At 40.0% G+C, this 19767-nt stretch overlaps 2 protein-coding genes across 6 annotated transcripts in view; both read right to left on the bottom strand.

Annotated features, from left to right (window-relative positions):
* EYA3 (EYA transcriptional coactivator and phosphatase 3) overlaps nucleotides 1-5785 on the bottom strand; it is a 29408-nt gene extending 23623 nt beyond the window's left edge. Inside the window, exon 1 of one of the 5 annotated variants that reach the window (XM_081334267.1) lies at nucleotides 5657-5785. Coding sequence is in view for 1 of the 5 variants with exons in the window: in XM_081334264.1 (XP_081190390.1) it covers nucleotides 5101-5118 (18 nt within the window). In the remaining 4 variants the exon portion in view is untranslated. Of the gene's footprint in view, nucleotides 1-728; nucleotides 758-1055; nucleotides 1242-5100; nucleotides 5165-5656 lie in introns of those variants that run through there. The other 4 variants (XM_081334264.1, XM_081334265.1, XM_081334268.1 and 1 more) reach the window with 4 other exon arrangements.
* Nucleotides 5786-5975: 190 nt separating this feature from the next.
* Nucleotides 5976-15326, bottom strand: PTAFR (platelet activating factor receptor). The gene is made up of 2 exons (XM_081334273.1): nucleotides 15234-15326; nucleotides 5976-7093 (listed from the first exon to the last, which is right to left on the bottom strand). The coding sequence occupies exons 1-2, from the start codon at nucleotides 15297-15299 to the stop codon at nucleotides 6005-6007; spliced, it is 1155 nt and encodes a 384-aa protein (XP_081190399.1). The 5' UTR covers nucleotides 15300-15326; the 3' UTR covers nucleotides 5976-6004.
* Between the last annotated feature and the right edge of the window lie 4441 nt (nucleotides 15327-19767).

Below are 19767 nucleotides of genomic sequence, written 5' to 3'. Positions count from 1 at the left end.
AATTGAGAGATCGGGATGAGCTCCTCAAGCCTCTGAGAGCCTGGAAGACCTCAGCTTGCCCCTTGGCAAACGTATCATATAAAAACATAACCACAAATTAAGTAACCCTGTTAGGCTAACACAGGGGTAGGCAACCTCGGCTCTTTTATGACTCATGGACTTCAACTCCCAGAATTCCTGAGCATAGCTGGCTCAGGAATTCTGGGAGTTGAAGTCCATGAGTCATAAAAGAGCCGAGGTTGCCTACCCCTGGGCTAACGTACCCTGCAAGTCCAGGCTTTCACAAAAAGAAGAAGAAGAAGAAGAAGAAGAAGAAGAAGAAGAAGAAGAAGAAGAAGAAGAAGAAGAAGAAGAAGAAGAAGAAGAAGAAGAAGAAGAAGAAGAAGAAGAAGAAGAAGAAGAAGAAGAAGAAGAAGAAGAAGAAGAAGAAGAAGAAGAAGAAGAAGAAGAAGAAGAAGAAGAAGAAGAAGAAGAAGAAGAAGAAGAAGAAGAAGAAGAAGAAGAAGAAGAAGAAGAAGAAGAAGAAGAAGAAGAAGAAGAAGAAGAAGAAGAAGAAGAAGAAGAAGAAGAAGAAGAAGAAGAAGAAGAAGAAGAAGAAGAAGAAGAAGAAGAAGAAGAAGAAGAAGAAGAAGAAGAAGAAGAAGAAGAAGAAGAAGAAGAAGAAGAAGAAGAAGAAGAAGAAGAAGAAGAAGAAGAAGAAGAAGAAGAAGAAGAAGAAGATCTCAGACCTTTTTCCTCCTGCCTGCATTCGACTTCTCTTTTCAAGCCATCAAAATCGGGGAGGGGGAGGGGAATCAGAAGTGTCACCGCATCACGTGGCGGTGAGTCCCACAGGTTGCGGACACGCCCTGTAACGCGCTCCGCCCGCCTCCTCCTATCCCGGCGCGGCAAAAAGACGAGCCCCGCCCCACCGCCCTCTCTTCTCCCTTCCCCCATTCACCGATGTGGGGGCGGGGCCGCGGCAACCGCTCCCCAGGCCACGCCCACCGGCCCGCGCGCCGATCGCGCGAGAGAAGGGGAAGCTAAGGGCGGGGAAAACTTCTTTTTTCTCTCACCGTGAGGAGAAGTTGGCGGAGGCGGCCTTGGCGACAGGTGACATGGTGGACTTGGTGGCGGCAACAGCGGGACCGGCGACGGGCTGGGTTCCCACACAGGACAACAACACACACACACACACACACAAATAAAAGAAAGAAAGAGAACGGAAAAGAACCCCTTTCGGCAAGCCTCCGCTGGGTTGAGGCCCGGAAGCGGAAGCTCCTTGCCGGAAGTGACGATAAAGGTGACGCGGGATAGGATTGGTCGGGGTGTTTGCTGTCGGTGGTCGCCATCGCCGCCCAGGTTTCCTACCCGTGATTCAAAATGTCTGGGAAGGAAGGAAGGTGAGGGAAGGCACAAAGGCTGGGCTGGGCGGCGAGGAGCGGCCGCGCCTTTTTTCTTATTGCCGTTGAACTAGCAGGTAAAAATAAGAGGCGGCTGAGGGGATTCTCGCTGCCTTTGCTCCTTACAAGTGCGGCCCCAGCGCAATTGCTTTTCTCTGCCTGTAGGGGTCGCCCGCCTCCTTTGGGGAGCAAAAATAAGCTCCATTAAGTTTGTCCGATCTTGTACAATACATTGAATCATAAACTAACTCAACAGGTTGGATTTGCACCACATGGTAAAACCACAAAAATCGGAGTTAACGCTGCTGTAACGGCGCATAGCGTATTTTACAGATGGAGCTGCCAATTTTGAGCTGTTCTGATGAAAAAAAAGAGCCTTGGTGGAGCAGTGGGCTAATGCCTCCTTAAGTAACACCAGCTGCCTGCAATTAGTGCAGGTTCGAGTCCCACCAGGCTCAAGGTTGACTCAGCCTTCCATCCTTCCGAGGTAGGTAAAATGAGGACCCAGATTGTTGGGGGCAATAAGCTGACTTTGTAATAATGCCGCTTGGGGTGTGTGTGAAAGCCCTAATAAGCAGGCATATACATAGAATGAAGGCTACTGCTAAGCTTGTAAGCCGCCCTGAGTCTTCGGAGAAGGGCGGGATATAAATAGAATTAAAAAATTTTTTAAAAAGTGTGCAGCAACTGAGCGGATAATAGAATTAATTGGCTGGGTTCCGGCGAAGCCCCCTCCCCCACTTCGTAGCTATTTAACAACCCTAGTGAGATGGGTGTAATAATAATAATAAATAATAATAATCCTTTATTGTCAAAGTACAACTTGTGTACATTGAGATTAGCTGAGCCTCCCCCCCCCCCCGTGCTCTCTCCCCCCAACACACAGTGACAACAAACCCTCCATCCTACCACACTATGTTAACCAACTACACCACACACCGGCCTCCCAAGTCAATGTGTGTACATAAATATACTGCTGCAGCCCACATATTTTAACGGGCTTCAAAAATTAGAACGACCATTAGTTGAGAATACAGGTTTTTGTATTTCTTCGTTGCATTCTAGTAGTTGTCCAGATTATAATAGCTGAGATTTGTGCCAGCTGTAATTTGTAAATAAAATATTTTTCCATATAGTTTAAATTACATTTACACATTGATATGAACTCTTCTTACTCAACCCCAGCAAATTGTATCAGACAACCTCTGATACAAAAAAATATGGAATATACGTGGTATTTATCAAATTAAAGTCATAATTAATTGGGTTTCATACTTCTAAGACATAAATTACATTTGACAATGTATGATTGGGTTTAGCTTAGGGTGATAGAAATCCATGTCGGCACTAAGATTTGTAAAGGCTAACATATCCAGTTACATTTAAAATTTTAGGCAAGTTGAGCTGTTCCCACAGAGATAAGTTCCACTGAATTCAGTGAAACATTTCTGCTATGCTAAATTGTTGCCGTTCTCTTTTGTTTTATTTAGAGAACAATTATTTCAACGCCATATAATTACCAATAAATGTTCTCCAGGTTGCAGTCTTATTTTAAAACAACAAATACACAAAATGCCTGCAGGAGCTTCACAATTAGAACTTCTGATGTGCTTTTAATAAATCTCGAGTTGATAGTTCCAAGCTAAACTATTTGAGAACAAATGTTTGGCATCCCCTCTTTTTGATATGGATATAAGTGTATACTTTCCCCCCCCCAGCATTTGAGGTAGTGGAATGCAACATTTCTGGCAAGTGGAATGCAGAATCCAGACATTCTCAGAGGTAACCTCACATGATAGGTGTCTGTATTATAAATAAACAATAAAAGCACAGAAAGAAAGAGATTGATGGTGGGAATCATTCCATAGCTTTTGTCAAGCACCAGAGAAATCAGGAGATCCAGACAGTTCAAATCGGTATAAAGATTTATTGCAAGCTTAAGCTCTCTACAAGAATTTGAACTTCTTGTTGTTAGTTGCAAAGTCGTGTCCCATTGCGACCCCATGGACAACGTTCCTCCTGGCCTTCCTGTCCTCTACCATCTTCTAGAGTCTATTTAGGCTCACGCCTACTGCTTCAGTGACTCCATCCAGCCACCTCATTCTCTGTCGTCCCCTTCTTCTCTTGCACTCAATCTTTCCCAATATTAGGCTCCTCTCCAGTGAGTCCTTCCTTCTCATTAGGTGGCCAAATTATTTGAGTTTCAACTTCAGGATCTGGTCTTCTAAAGAGCAGTCAGGGTTGATCTCCTTGCAGTCCAAGAGACTCGCAAGAGTCTTCTCCAGCACCATACTTCAAAGGCCTCAATTCTTTGGCACTTAGCCTTTCTTATGGTCCAACTTTTACAGCCATACATTGCAACTGGAAAGATCATAGCCTTGACTATACGCACTTTTGTTGGCAGGGTGATGTCTCTGCTTTGAGTTTGAACTACTAATGGTTAAAGCAATTTGGCAGTAGATAAAGAATTCATGGTGGGCTGGACTTAGATCTCTTGTGGGTGCTAAGGGACTCAAGACTGATGATGCATTTGACCCCTCCCTCGGGCTCAGTCTGGTCATCTACAGCTGCTGAGTGTAAACTTCTGCTACCCTTCTCCCTCTGTCCATAACTCCGTCATCTATTTAGCCAATTTTCTGCCAGAGATATGACCCAAAAGGCTTTTGTTAGAAGCCTGGAGAGCTTCAAATTTGGATAATCTTTTCGGCCATTATGTTTCTAATAAAAGTGTTACCAGCTATACATTTCAGTCTTTTTTCCTTTCCTAGACAACTAGACTCTGCTTGTCTTTTATAGTCTTCAATACAATAATGGAGATACTGATAGGTTTTTATCTAAAAAAAATAGACAGTATTGGCTAACTCTTTCTCATCATCACTGTTTTTCATTAGCGATCCATACTCCTTCATTGCATAACATTATAAAAGTCATATGTCAATTAATTCAGAGATTTAATAAAACAATCATCATTTATTACTTGTATTTTTGTAGAAGCCTGGCATTCTGACAAATCAGCCATCAGTAGACACATAGACATTAACAACATCTATAGATTATGCAAAAGAGACAACCAACCGGGCCAAAAGAGAAAAAGATTCCAGCACTTCTCCACCAGTAATCAGCACTCAGATCAGCATAGATTAATTCCAAGGTCACCTTCAGACCAACAATCAAGTAAGCAGTACCCCAATCAAGAAACTGCTACAGAGCCATTAATAAACAGCCCAACCAAGGAATCCCTAACACCCACCCAAACAGGCAAGACATCAGATTATAAACCAACAGCAAACACCATTCCTTACTAGCACTGATGATGTTACCTAGTTAGGGTAATGAAATGTCTGCAAGAAAATAAGCTCAGAGAGCACTAAGGACCCCTCACTTGTATTTTTTTGAATATTTTAAGGTTAGACTATTACAAAGCAATGGATAGTAATGAAATATTAGGCAACAGTTGGGTTTTCTGAGAAAGCCAAACAACCCTTAGCATAGTCAGCATTCTAAATTATGGAACAACCTTCATGTGTAGAAGAGGCTCCTGTCTCAGATGTGTGTCTGTCAAATGGTGAAAGGTGACAGATGTGGAGTAGGACAATATATTGAAATGGGCATAATATGCCAGAAGCCTTAATTTCATGTAAAGTTGTAATTTAGGTTTTACTTTTCCATAGATATGATTGCAAACAAAATAACAAGAATTCATTCTTGATGGACCTACAAGCAACGGTTCTCTCATACTCCAGGCTTGTTTCAGGATAGGTCTTCTTGTTTCCTATCTCAACTTCTAAATTTGCATAGGGATTCTTGGCTAATCCATAACTGTTAAGTTGTAAGTTTATAAGTTTTGGCTTGTATCTCTCAGCCTTTCTGGATACGAAGGAATGAGAAAAGAGCAGGAGAAAGATTATACCCATGAGAATGGAATGTTTGATGGAAAGGAATCCTATAGCTCTGTCCTAGATATTGGCACTGGGTCCCGAGAAAGTCCTGATATGTTCCAAATGATGCCCAAGAGCTTAGAAGTACCTCAGGATGAAGAAAAAAATACTGATTATATTATATCACAACCGCAACAATGTAATATCTATCTTTCAAGTAAGAGATTCACAAATTCTTTACCCTCACAACAATCACCAAAGTCACCTCATTTCAGATATGGCACGTCCTTTCAGAGATCTTGCATTTGTGTTACGTGGCCTTCAGTTCTTGTTGTTTTTGGACAACACAGGTTGCAGCCCTAAATTAATTTGCCAAGCATCCTTGTTAGGCATTACCTTTATTTGACACTGATAATAAGTAAATGCTGCTCTTCAGTAAGAAAGTTATCATTTCATTTCACTTTACAGTTTTCAATCAGAAGGTCTTTCAGCCTAGATGTTCAGTCCGTTTTCTTAAGAATGAAAAGAGTAGCTGGCCATCTTTAGTTAGCATATGGGCAACAAAGGCACACAAAGCTCCTCCTTACAATCTTTGCTGTTTGTGAGGAGACATATTGTATTTCCTTATCTGCATGCAGTGTATGTTTGTCCTTTAACATAAGCAAATGGTAACCAAATGTATGTTTTTTGGCCTTTTTTGCTGCTACAGAAGTATCTTCCTCCATCTTGCGTTCAAAATACTTTTTAAAGTTTGGGGGATGCAGGAATACAATCATCTAACTGTACCATCCCTTCCACTCCAGTGTCAGTTGTTTGCCTGGAGCATTTTCGACTGTTTTTTATGTTTTTAAAACTTTCAGAAAGATGTGTCCTGAATTTTTTTGTGAGAAAACAATAAATGATAGGATCCAGGACACAGTTGGCACCCAGAAAAACAAGGGTAGCCTGATGGATATCATTTAATAGTTTTTGCCTTTGGCAGCTTGTGTCCCACTTGTTCAGCACCATCAAAGTCCAGGGTAGATCCACCAAGTGGTGAGGCACAAAACAGACAGTGAAGACAGTCAAAACTGTGATCACCAACCAAAGAGCCGTTTTCCTGATACGGGCGCTCCTCTGAGTTTGCACTGTTTTTGAAAGCAATGTCCGGATAATGAAAGCATTGCATACCAAGACAAGCAGGAAAGCAATGAAGAAACAAATGGAAATAATCACATGGAAGGCAAGAATAGGCGTGGTATCACCGCTGGTATCGTAACGCTCAAAACAGCGAATCAGGTGCCCCTCAGGAGTTGTGCCATCATCAACTAAAAAGTAGATGGAAGGAACACCTATTAGGATCCAAATAGCCAATGTAACATAAAGCCCTCTTCTTCGTGTGCTGGATTGAACCGTTGAAATGGGCCTTGTGACAGCTTGGTAACGATTGTATGTGATCACTCCCAGGAATGCCACAGAGCAGTATGTATTGACGAAAAATAAGTAGCCAGCTATATTACACAGAAAGCTGGGCATGATCCAGTTCCCTTTGTGGTTGTAATAAACAATCCACATTGGCAAAGTAACCAGGAAAAGTAAGTCAGCAGTTGTCAAATTGACTATGAATATTTTTATTTCATTTAATTTCTTCTTAGCATAAAGCCGCCAGAAAACCCACAGCACATAGGTGTTAGCTACAAAGCCCAGGATGAAAATGATGCTGTAGTAGACAGTAAACAGTAGATATCTGAACTCAGAATCCACATGGCATGTCTTAGTTTGGCTAACGAGTGCAGAGAAGTTTCCATTTTCACGAAGTTTGGATATCATTGTCGTAGTCATGGTGTTCTTATCCTGGAAATAAAATGACAGAAGGAAATAGTTAATGCAAGAATAGAAAATGACAGGATTTCTTAAAGCTAACTTGGAGCTGGCTAAGTCTTTATCGCAATCTCACTTTCCTCACTCACACCACATACTGTGGGGCAGTCCATTGCCTTACCCTCTAGGAATCCCTTTTCCAGGGATTCTCTAGTAATTGTGGGGTTTCTTAGCCAACCCTGTAATCTGGGAATGTCTTCCCATGTTTAACTAGCCTGTCAGGAGATTGTACTCCCTAGTTACTCCTTTGGCAACTCAAATTTAGTAGCTTGGCTTGACAGTCAGCCCTCAACTCTAGGAATACCTCTATACCAATATCCTGCATTTATTTATTTATTTATTTGATTTGATTTGTATACCGCCCTTCTCCCCAAGGACTCAGGGCGGTGAACAGGGACATAAATATCAAAATGCACAAATACAGAAATTGAAAACAAATTAAACCCTAGTGCCCAAATGTAGAAGATAAATTACATTAAAACAATAATTAAAACAAAAACCCGTCAGACCAGACCGGATTGCTCAAACAGATAGGTTTTTAGGTCGCGTCGGAAGGAGCGAAGGTCGGGAGCCATCCGGAGCTCAACCGGTAAACGGTTCCACTGGTCAGGCGCACCCACAGAGAACGCCCTCCCCCTGGGAGCCACCAGACGGCATTCTCCGAACGGCGGCACCCTGAGGAGGCCCTCTCTGTGGGAGCGCACTGGGCAGAGGGAAGTTGACGCCGGCAGCAGGTGATCCCTAAGGTACTCCGGACCCATGCCATGTAGGGTTTTGAAAACCATTACCAGAACCTTGAATCTCACCCGGAGGACAACTGGGAGCCAATGCAGCTCACGGAGCAGAGGTGTAACATGGGAGTATTGGGAGACTCTATTTATATTTATTCAATAGTTACATCCATCAACCATTTCATTCTCTCAAGTGACCACATTATAAGCATTCGGAATACTCCACTTTTTACATTGGTTCAAGTAAATAGATCATAATCAGACTAACATAAGCCTTTTTTTCTGCTTTTTTGTAGCTTATTAAGTAAAATAATCATAGTTAAATGTGTAAAGTTGATGCTTGGTTAGATCTGCATCCTAATCTAAAGCAGAAAGGTGGGGAAAGAAAATGGAATTGAGAGAGGGAGAGGTGAGCAATCTTAAAGAAGATCTTCCTTTTTGCTTGGTTTGCTTGGTTCCCATCATCTGTATATCTTCAGTTTTTTCAGGGTAAGGCTGGATGGAATAAGAATGAACAGCTGGTTCATGACCAGAAAATTACATGACTTCTTTCTCCTTGCAATGTTTTCTAAAGCTCATAAAGGTTTATAGTTCAAGGACATCTCTACTCAACAGTTTCTCACTTTTTTCCACTCGGTTCTTCAGATTAAGGCTACTTAATCTTTTTTGTCTGATTTTTTTTGTCTGTGGGAACCTGTGGCAAATTAAGGCACTCATATTTCAGCAGACTGTATTAGTGTTCTAACTTTTTTCCACTTGATTCTGTGGTTACCTAAGAACAGTGAAAATCTGGTGCTCAAGCTGCATTCTACAAGTTCTGGCAAGGGGTGGAAATAAGTGGAGAGGGAAGAAGTGAAACTGTATAATAAAGGGGAAGGAATTCAAAAAGACTAACCTGGGGTGAAGCAAAGGTTAAAGTTTAGCACAGCTTAATGCCTTCCAGCTTAATGTCTCTGGCAAAAGCAGGATTCAGCCTCTAGTAATAAAATGTTTAAGAATAGAGGTGAGCTATTTGCAGGAGATGGTCAAGACTGGGTTTTAGAGTCCCTTCCACTGAGGGCTGGCTAAAAGTACCTGTGTCAACAAGGAGCTTCATCTTGAATGTGTAGCTCTTCTTCATTTTTTTTCCTAACTTACACAAACCAATTGTACAACTGACAAAAGCTGTTCTATAGTTTTACCCAAATTATATAAATATTTTCTATAGTTAATTTCTGTTTTGAAACTTTAAACATACTTTGGTATCATGATTTTATAGTTTGTGCCAATTATCTAAGTTTTAGTCAAGTCTTATAATACAAAGATAAAACTTTGACCGCAATGGGATGGCTATAATTTTACACTTGAATGTTATGTTATGCTGGTCAGTGACTGAAATAAAGAGACCACTGCCAAGAAGATGACTCATATTCGTTTGAAAAGACACCACAACAGCTAAAATGGCTGGGAACCAGACTTTGATTTGAAAATCCATGTCCCATTCTATGCTGCTTAAAAATATTTCTGGCACTTTTACAGTCTAAATGACAAAAGCTCTTCAAGAAGAGTCTTAGGCATAAAGTTTGCTAATAGCATTTTCTTAGGTTGAATTCAAGTGACCTCTGATTACCATTGGGCCCAAAACCACTAGAAAGAAAATTAACTTTAACCAAAAATTTTAAAAATGGTACCAAGCCTTAGTGACCATAGACACCAAACCCACGTCTAATTGTTGGGCAAGATGTTCATACATCATTGAACTGCAAGAATAACTCATAAATTTAGATTAGACAACTTCAAAGATATCAAGCTTTCTAGAATACACACTCTGACGTTTAAAGAGATAGGAAATGGCTTTGGCTATGAAGAACTTGCAAGCTACGGGTGTAAAATGAACTCCCTTCAAATAGAAAAATCTCCAGATAGTGAGCTATATTGTGCAACATTTGCCAGTGAAGATTGGAACAGCATTCAAAGTTGTTATAATTAAGTACTCACTAGATAGCATTTCTTTTTGTTTGTGAATTGAATTTTATAACTTCATGAAAATACAAAGACTTCAGTTTTTCCTAGCTTTTCTTCTATGTAGAAAGAACCCCAAGCTTTCTGTGCTAAATATTTTCTTGTCTTGAAAATTTAGTAATAGGGTGATTTTTTACTTCCCTGGGGCAATTTTTCAATTATAATCATGTTCTGCTACCTTCTTTTGACTCGCTTCCTCCTTCTAGGCAAATAGGTACATTAGAAAGGGTTATTTAACTTTTATCAAATTAGTGTCTTTTTAACTTCCTTACAGTACAGTTTCAAGTGTTATTTTCTAAACATCTTTTGCTGTATTTTTCTGGTTACATCTGGAACTATTCTATATGGAAGGAAGTGAAACTGGCATAGATAAAAACTTAAGTTGTCCACAAAAGGATCTGTAGAATTTCTTGAGAAATTCTAATAAACCACAAAACGAATTGGGCAACATGAACCAAAGTTGAACATAATTGCAGATTTTTTTCTGCTTTCTAAATTTTCAAATGATTCTTGCTTTTTTAAAAAAAATATCTAAAACCATTATAGATATCTTGACTAAGTCTAAGGGCAGCCATTCTCTCCTACTTGAGAATGAGCCCTGTTTAATAACACATATTCAGAACCAGTGTTAAAGATTGTGTGGGTGGGTATTTGCCAAGGCGTGGAGCCAAAAACGGCCCATTTCTGACCTGAACCATCCTAAGCAAAGTATTCCCAAGCGTCACTGACTGCTATGAAATTGCAGGAAGAGAGATGTGTTAGTCTCTGGTGGCCAAAAATCAGGGGGTGTCCGGTAAGTACCTTTTCCAACTAACAATATTTTTTTGTGCAGGGTCCTTAGTGTTCCCTTAGTTTGATTGTTTTCTTGCAGACATTTCATTGCCTTACCTACTGCTAGCTGGTAAATGAAATGTCTACAAGAAAACATCCAGGCTCAGGGAGCACCAAGGACCCCACAGTTCAACCCTGAGCTATAAATACCCTCTTCTATTAGTACAGATTTTATTAAAAGGTATTTCTAACCTGCAGAGCGGTTTTATCAGATGCACAGAGCGGCTGATGAAGTATTGAAATTGGGGTGAAGTGGGAGAGGTGGCTGAACTAAGTTTACATCAAAGTATTTTCAGGCATTCTCCGAAGGCCTTAACAAACAGGCATTTGTCATCTGTTTCATATATTACTACGTCTGCATAACAAACCTATGTCTCCCTTCCCTCTCAACTGCATGCCTGGCCTTCCAGAAGAGCCTAAGAATTGGGTTCCGCTGCTTCGCCTGGGGCCCCAGTAGGGGCCTTACACATTGGGGGTGCTGCCGGGGTAGAGAAGATACGTGGTGATTATTGCCACCCATCGTCTTGGTTTTTAACTTTTAACTTCTCTTACTCAGTTTTTCTAATTTTAATTCATTTTTTAGCAGTTTTTAACTTTTGATTGCATTTTAAGCCAGTATTGGTGAGATGGGGGGGGGGGTTACAGAAATTTAATAGATAAATCTACCCAATTTAAATCCTTAAATCAGTCTAGCCACACCATGTTTCCGATGAAATAAACTGTAGCTCAAGAAAGATTATACCTTTTAATAAAGTTTGTTAGACAGGAAAGGCGCTACTTGATTCTTGACCTTATGATTAGTGAGAATTAACAGAAAGAAAGGAACTGTTTGTCTTGAATGGCCTGGTTTGCATCTCCAAAGTAACCTTGTTTTCAGTTCCGGTAAGTCATTGGCAGTGTTGAAATGAAACTCAGCTGCAAGTCATATTATAGGTGGAGTACTGACTTTTCTTTTACTACGTGTAGCAAAATGCCCCAGGTATTGTGCTGATCTCTTATTTCCCAATGAGAGAAGTTTCTGTTGGCAGCAGAAATTTGGCACTTCTCCCAAATCATCACACACACCCCAAAAAAAAAAAATCCAGAAAAAAAGATGTGTGGTTAGGAGCATTTAGACATCCTCTTAGAGCCCAGAGGAAGAGAAATTGATAAAAGCATAGAAAGATGCTATATATTAAGTGAGAAGCAATGAGTATGGCCCAGTCTGTTGTTGAGGTTGACTGGTGAAATAAAGCAACAAATTGTGGTGGAAGGCTAGTCGGGATCCCTGAGAAGGAGGTGTTGCACTCCGGAGGGCAAAGAGGCCACAAAGCATGGAGAGCTTGATCAAGAGAAAGAGAATTAAGAAGGCTCCTCCCTAGAGATTCCCAGAGTGTATCTAGGCTCCTTGCTGCTGTCTGTGCTTGGTGGTTTGTTTTTTTTTTGGCAGTTATTTCATTACCAAACTAAGTAATATCATCAGTGCTAGAAGGGAATGCGGCTTGGACCCGGTGTTCCTTGATTAGATTGTTGTTTACTATTATTAGCTTGTTAGTCTTGAGTTGGTGGTTCTTTGATTATAGTCCTTACACTGTATCTTGTAAACAATTCCTATTTTTTTCTTCTATTGGTAGAATATCTATCATTGTGCCAATACAGCAGTTGCATTCGTTTGGCTAGATTTTGTCTGTAAACGAGGAACAATAAAGAATACAACTCAGGCGTAGCTCCATGTGTCTTGGGGGGGGGCTGACATAGATTAAGCCAGTATAGAAAACTTTTGTTTTTGTGTATATGACCACACATCTCAGCATCATAACTTCAGATAGTTAAATAACAGAACTACCATTAGTATAAATGGAATAAACTATTTGATAATGATGATTGCATTTGGTAATAGATTTAGCCATCAACAAACCACTTAGCAGTTACACTTCTCCGTTGACTTGTGGGAGAAGCGATGCAAAGTGGTGTGCATTAAAGTGATACATTAGAACTCAAGGTTTTAATGTCCTTTGTCCAACATAGCTATGAAGTTCTCAGTGGTGTCTGTGGGCTTGTCACTCAAACATGTTTCACAGGTTTGGTGCTAAAGAAAAATCTTGTAAAGGAATAATTTTTTTTATTTAAAAAGTTTTACAATACATTTTATTTTTAGCAAACAAAACACAACCCCACCCCACCCCCTTCCCACTCCCCAACCCTCCCCAGGATAATTTTTATGCAGTACTTCATCAAAATGTGGCTCTTATATTTAAGAAATATATAAGTACATGGAAAATAGAGGCGTTTATGTCCTTATCTGGCCTTTCCACGGCAAGTTTTTATTTTTGGTTTATTTTCCCCAGTGGCTGCATTTTTTTTGTACCATCTTTTTGATGACTAGGTGAAACAGAAACCACAAGAATGTTTGTTCTGCCATTTTATATTCAAGAACCCTTGGCATCTTTTGCTGTAAACTTTCTACATTAGGTCACTTTGTCTTTACCCAAGCTAAAGAGATCCTCTTTTCACTCTTGTGGTCTTTTGACCTTATGGCATCCCTTTCCCAACCTGATGCCTTTCTGCTACTGCTGGGTTCCAGTTCTGAACATCCTCAGCTTTGGTGACAGCGGATGGAAAGATGATGGAGTCCCATAGTCTGCAATAGGCCAGGGCAGGATGGCTGTTCTAGAGCAGCGGTCTGCAACCTTGACAACTTGTAGGACTTGTGGACTTCAGCTCCCAGAATTCCTAAAGTTGTCAAGGTTTTAGACCCCTGTCCTAGAACATTGGTCCCCACTTGGTTGGCATCCAAAACTATAAGATCAAAGTGCCCAGGCAGTGACATTGCAAGCCCCTCCCAGATATCAATTCCCACCCAAGGTGATGGATTCAAAACCAGGTGACCATGAGTTTTAGTCCTTCTGTAGGCATTGAAGTCAGCTGTGTGACTTTTTGCCAATCAGTTACTTTTTCAACCCAATCCCCTTATAGCTTGTGATTGTGTGGAAGACAGGAAAAGCAAGAATTATGTACATGCTCCCTTAAGTTGTAAAAAAAAATCTAATAAAACAAATACACTATTAAAATTAGGGGCAGAGTTTACTAAGGGAGAATTGTATACTTGTTCAGTCCCAGAATGAAAAGCTTTGGACTGTGGAGTCTTTAGTTCTGAATGCATATCTTTTATACTAGGCTCTGCTTGGTAGATTTCCACATGATAATAACTTAAAAGGAAAAAAAGGAATGCACAGAATTTACAACAACTTAAGTGACAACACTAGTGACCTTCACTGGGCATGATCCAGCACAATTCTTTTAATTTGTGAAAATGTAATTCCACATTCTGGATAACAATTTCATTGATATTAGACTCTCTATTTTTAGTATACGGTAATTTCACCATCAATTTTCCACTCATAAAAAATCAGTTACACCCTTTCCTGGTCTGTTTGACTCTTCAACTTCCTGATACTGGAAAAAAGTTATTTTGAATGCCAACAGGATGCAACATAGTAACAACTTCTTGTTTGCTAAATTGAAAGAAAGACAGTAATTGAAGCTATGGCAACAAAAGTTGTGTGAATGAAATTAACTTTACAATAAATTGGATCACTGTGCAAACCTATAATACAATATAGGAAGCCTAATCAATTTTTTTGGGTTGTTTGTTTTTATTGCAAGGTGGACTTAAGGCATGGGAACTCAAGGCTTCCGTATAGAATCCAGGTTGCTGCAAACTACCTCTGTCCTTATAGACCAGTCATATACTGAAACTAAAAAAACAAATGTGCAGAAGCACTTGCCATTTAAGGTAACAATGCCCTGGTAGGATCTCATGGATATTGATTAATCTTTTGTTAAATACTCTTCCATATTTCTGCCTGCCCAGCTGTGACCTTGCCAAGCAGTTTTGGTGCATGCCTGAAAAGCCTCATTGAAAACTGTCTACGATATCATGATTATCAAAGACATTATGAATAGACATAGTGGTGGATAACTCATAGCTGACCTGCCTGTTTATGATAATTATTTCTGGAGAAAGACAGCACTGATGCCAGAGAAGCCAATCAAAAGGACTTTTATCAGAAGGACTTCCATAGGTACATATCCAAATAGGAATTGTTGGATATCTACTGTGGCTCATACATCCTCATAATCACTGCCAGTTCCTGGAGTTTCCTGGCGATTTGTTTGTGAATTAGCATCATTTGAAACTAGAAGGAACAGCTGCCTTCTTCTCATTCTATGGTTATTCTGATCGTGCAGAAAGAGTATAATCTAAACAAGGCAGCAGGCAGGGAAGGATGGATCTCCTGAGTTTAGATTGACCAAGAATCTCTAAAATTGCAACTGAGTTTATTTGTGGCATCTATTATTTCATAATCAGAACAATTATTTCTATTAAAATATTCATTATTGAGCCTAACCCCCTGATGAAGTATTTCTCTACAAAGAATTCATTGGCAATATGCATATATCTATAAAGTTCCTCTCAATATTTGGGATGAAAAAGCCTTGATTACAAAAGCTGGGTGCAGTCCTAGCACACTTAAATAATTTCATCTGTAAAAGCACCCATCACTTACCATAGCAAGGATGGATGTTCTTGGCTGAGTCCAAGGTTTGGCCACAATGTAATGAGTGATATCCATCAATGGAAGGCCAGTCTGTGGGAACGATGCCTCTTACATGCTGTGACTTGAAGCGTTTTCATGACATGCTGAATTCCATGAACTCAACTGAAAATGACACAGGAAACCCTACATAGTCATTGGGAATGAAGAAACCATGTGTGTGTCATCCTCATTGCCAAACAGATGAAATGTTGAGCAAGTTTAAGAGGAAGATAACTTGCTACAAAAAGCTATAAGACAACTCGTTATTATATATTTTATCCCCATCTGGAATGAAATGGGCAACAAAATACATTTAAATGGATGTAAATGTAGAAGTTGATGTTTCTGATCCAAGGAGCTACGGGATCAGCCCTAATAAGTATGATATGCGCGAAACTGAACGGAGTTTGGATTCGCTTTTAACTTATTTAGGATGAATGCAGTGTGTAAAACTGAATTTAAATTCTGAATCATCGAAGGCTTAGTCGGATCATAGTAGACTTGTTCACCTTGTGCATTTGGCAATTGTTAATTGCATCATGACAGCAGCTTAGATGTAGTGGTTAAAATATCAGGCCGGAACTGGGAGACCCTGAGTTGTAGTCCTGCCTTAAGCACAAAGGCAGCTGGTTGACTTTTGGCCAGTCACTTTTTCTTAGCCCTAGAAAGGAGGCAATGGCGAACTGCCTTTGAAAAACCTTGCCAAGAAAACATCAGGGACTTTCCCAGCCAGTCTCCAAGAATCAGACACAATGCAACAGAAGGAAAAAACGTACACTACTTTTCTTTATCTAAAAATTGTTTGCACAGAAAGCTATGGTCTCAGCTACGTGATGTATAAAAAAATTAAAATGCATGTAATGCAGTTGCCTGGATTCAGCTTGATAGAAAGCCAGGAATGGCCCTATCATTTGGCAAAAAAGAAGGAAGACACCTCAAATGGCATTTACTTAGAAGAAAGGGCTGTGCTCTCTAAGCTAGCTTAATGATTTTTGGCATGCTCCATCACTGATGTTACACACACACAAATCACATAGTCCTCCCATTGAACATTTTGCACATATGAATGGGAAATGCACCATTGATTTGTCATGGCAGGCAGCATACCAAAAATCAGTATTGAATGCAAGGATAGGATTTCAAGGTTTATTTAACAGTACAGATCCAAGCCATTTATCACCTGCTCCCATACAATCTATCCTGCAGTCTCAGCTCATTAGGATGGCACATTTCACAGATCCCACTAAGGAAAGGCTTGAAATCCATAGCCAGTTTGGCTTTGTGCATGGCAGGGCCCATATTATGAGATTAATTGCCACTGAAGTCAGCTGCTTCGTTGTTATAATTTGTTTCCCAAAGCCTTTAAATTATATTTGGTTAGGGTTTTATTATACAGTTGTAAGGATTTGGCTTTTCTCCCATGCACTGTTAACATAGGGAGTGCTTGTTATCAATGAATAAATACATGAATGCTAATTCCAGTTATGCAGGAAGTGTGTGGCAGGCAACATTTCCAATCAAAGAAAAACTTGCCGTCCAGGGGTTTATGCCAGAGAGGTCCATAGGATGGGGCTGAGTGTTGACCCTCTGATGAGATGGGTAAATAGCCCACTGCCTCCCTTGATAGAGGTTGGCTGGAGAATAGACAGGTAAGGCTTCCCTCAGCTGTTTCTCTCAAAGTCTGGGCTCTGCCTTTCATGCTGGAAAACACACCCCTGATGAAGTTCAGGTCCCACCACTCTACCAAAATGTGTGATTCTGAGTCTGGAATATGCCATCTCCTCTAACGTTCAGGTACCAAAATATATTGGGCCAACCTTGATGACTTGCCAGAGGTGGGAAATCCAAGAGTGAAGCGTGTCATTTCATTACACCCCTTCCCTCCTGCTTCCACTCATACTATTTGAAATATGCCAAAGTAACAAGCAGAGAGCAAATACAAAGAAGTCCATACAGAGATCCCGATCGGTTCCAAAATAAAATTAAAAGGGACTTACCTCTGTTTGTGGTTTATTAATCAATCCCTCTAGCCTAGCAGATTATGGGAAACGAGGATCTTCCCTATGAGGTAAATTTCTTCTCATGGTTCTCTCCTGGAAGTCCAGATTATCTCAGCGTGGTTTCTTCAGCAGTGTTGACTGTGATTATTTTTACTCTTCTGGAGAAAAAAGTTTTGGGAGCACACTAAGATCATCGTACTGTATTACGTCTGTGGAAGGAGGAGTCCGTTGTAATACCAGATGCCACAGAAGTGCTGGGAAATCCCAAAGGTTGCATCTGTGTGTGTGTGTGTGTGTGCGTGTGTGTGTGTGTGTGTGTGTTGTATACATTCTGCAACTGTTTGAACTTATTTCTCAACAGTAATAGCAGGAAACAGAAGCTATGAGTGAGCAAGGTGTGGTCGATCTCTTAGGTGAATGAGTCAAATTCTTAAAACAGTTTAACCTAATTTCTGCCACATAGCTTATCCAGGCAAAAGCCTGATCTCCCAGCTAGGTGCATGTAATAGAAATACAGAGGAGAATATCTGGTTGCAGAAAATGATTCTGTGAAATTTGCACTATATTCTGTCGCCTTTTATTTATTTGTATAGGTATGCATGTGTTTACACAGCCTTTAAAAACCTTACCTGTCGTTCTGCATGTACTAATGTTTGTCAAACGTTAAAGAACTGGTAACCAACATCTGAAACTCCAACTTAGGTATTCTCAAGAGGAGTGGCAGCCTGAATATTTACTGTCTGAGACAAGTGAGTACTAGTGGAATAGGGGTTGGGCAGATAGAGCGAAGTTTGGAAAATGAGAAGCAACTGGTAGGGAATTGCCACGAGAAGCAAGGAAATAAATTGAATGCTAGGAACCTGGTTGTCTAGGGTTTATAAGTACCTAAAGGCGGAACAGTGGGAAGAGGGGAAAGTAAGCAAGCAGGAAATAACATAATTGGTTCATAGGGTGAGATAAAAGAGCTTACTAGCAGATAAAATGGATCTTTCAAAGAAATGGAGCACTTATAATTTCCCATTGCTGGAGAAAATTGTTAGGAAGCCTGGACCTGAAGGAGAACTGGATCAGTACTGGATGAAGTAAAACCAGACTAGAAGACCTAATGATGAAGCTATGAGTAAAATATTTTGCACATATAATTCAAGAGCAAGGATAATTTGGAGAAGACTCAGATACTCTGGAAAATCAAGGGAATCAAAAAAAAGAGGTTACAAAGATTCAAAGGAACAATTGCTGGCATACAGTAGTGTCCTGCCAAAATTTTGTCAGCTGGGCCATGAAGAATGAAAAGTGTCTGAACAACATGGCCCTCTGGATTTGTGAGGTCCAATATGAAAATTAGTTCTCTCACAGGGTCAAAAGTAAACAGCTATCACAAGAGATGGATGGAAATTGTATCTTCTCAAAAGAAATGTACTTCTGGCTCTTTTCATAGAAGGGGGCATGTTATAAACAAAAGATTTGTTATAAACTTCTTAGTAGAGAATTTTTGCATTCCAAGCTTTTTAGTTAAAGCAGTTCAGTTTCAATATTTGGAGGCTGGAAGGCATGACTGGAGGCAGAAATCATGTTTGGGACTTGTTTATAGTGGTTTTTAAGCTTGTCTGGATTTCATTGTTTTTCCTGATGTGTACTAATGAGTTGTGTTTTACAACTTAGCCTAAGTGATACTATAGGCAATGAGGAAGTTTTGTCCAAAAAAAGGGCCAAAGATACACTGAACAGATACATTCAGTAGATTTGGACTGCAAATATCTAGATGACCATGATATAGTAGCAAAGGATTTTCTGTATTAGTTTGTAACTATTCAGTGGGCCTTTAGGTTTTTGTTGCCCAGATCTGTTAGTCTAATTAATACATATTCTTAAGTAGCTTTAGATATTTTTCACTAATCTGAAGTAGTTTTCATGAACTACACTAAAAGGCTAGAAATTCCTAACATAAACATTGCTCTTCCTAGGAATGCTTTTCAGGAGAAATTGTATATTTTTAGTATTCGTTGCTCTGTGTGGGCTGGTTTACAGAAATATGACTTTGATCTCCTTTCTTGGCAACTGCCATAAGTTCTAATTTTGACTCATTCCATATTCATTTATTAGCTGTCTTTGTGAGGAACTGCCTGTGTTTTCATACTCATTGGTCAATTTATCAGAACTCTTTAACAGAATCCATGGAATAAGGCAATATGATATTGGGATTTGCCAGCCTTACAGTTCTGTGAAGGGGCCTTTTTATAGAATGGGTGGAGATGCTGTGACCTTCCAGATAGACTCAAAGATCTCTCTATTTTTGGGCTTTAGGGAGAGAAACAGAATTATCTGCATCATTCGCACCGAGGTAGAGTTGTCTGGCTTATTCTTCCCAGGGGCACCTCCAGATCTAGAACCAATGTTATTCTGCTGCTTCAGCAAAGCAAGCTATGGAAATTAACAATATCCATTTCAAATCATTGTGTGCTGATACGCGTGACTTTTTGCACTCTTGTTTTGCCTAAATTCTT

This window comes from Vipera berus, assembly GCF_964194415.1.
Source record: "Vipera berus genome assembly, chromosome: 9".
NCBI classification, from domain to species: domain Eukaryota; kingdom Metazoa; phylum Chordata; class Lepidosauria; order Squamata; family Viperidae; genus Vipera; species Vipera berus.
This window is presented reverse-complemented; position numbering and strand designations above follow the sequence as displayed.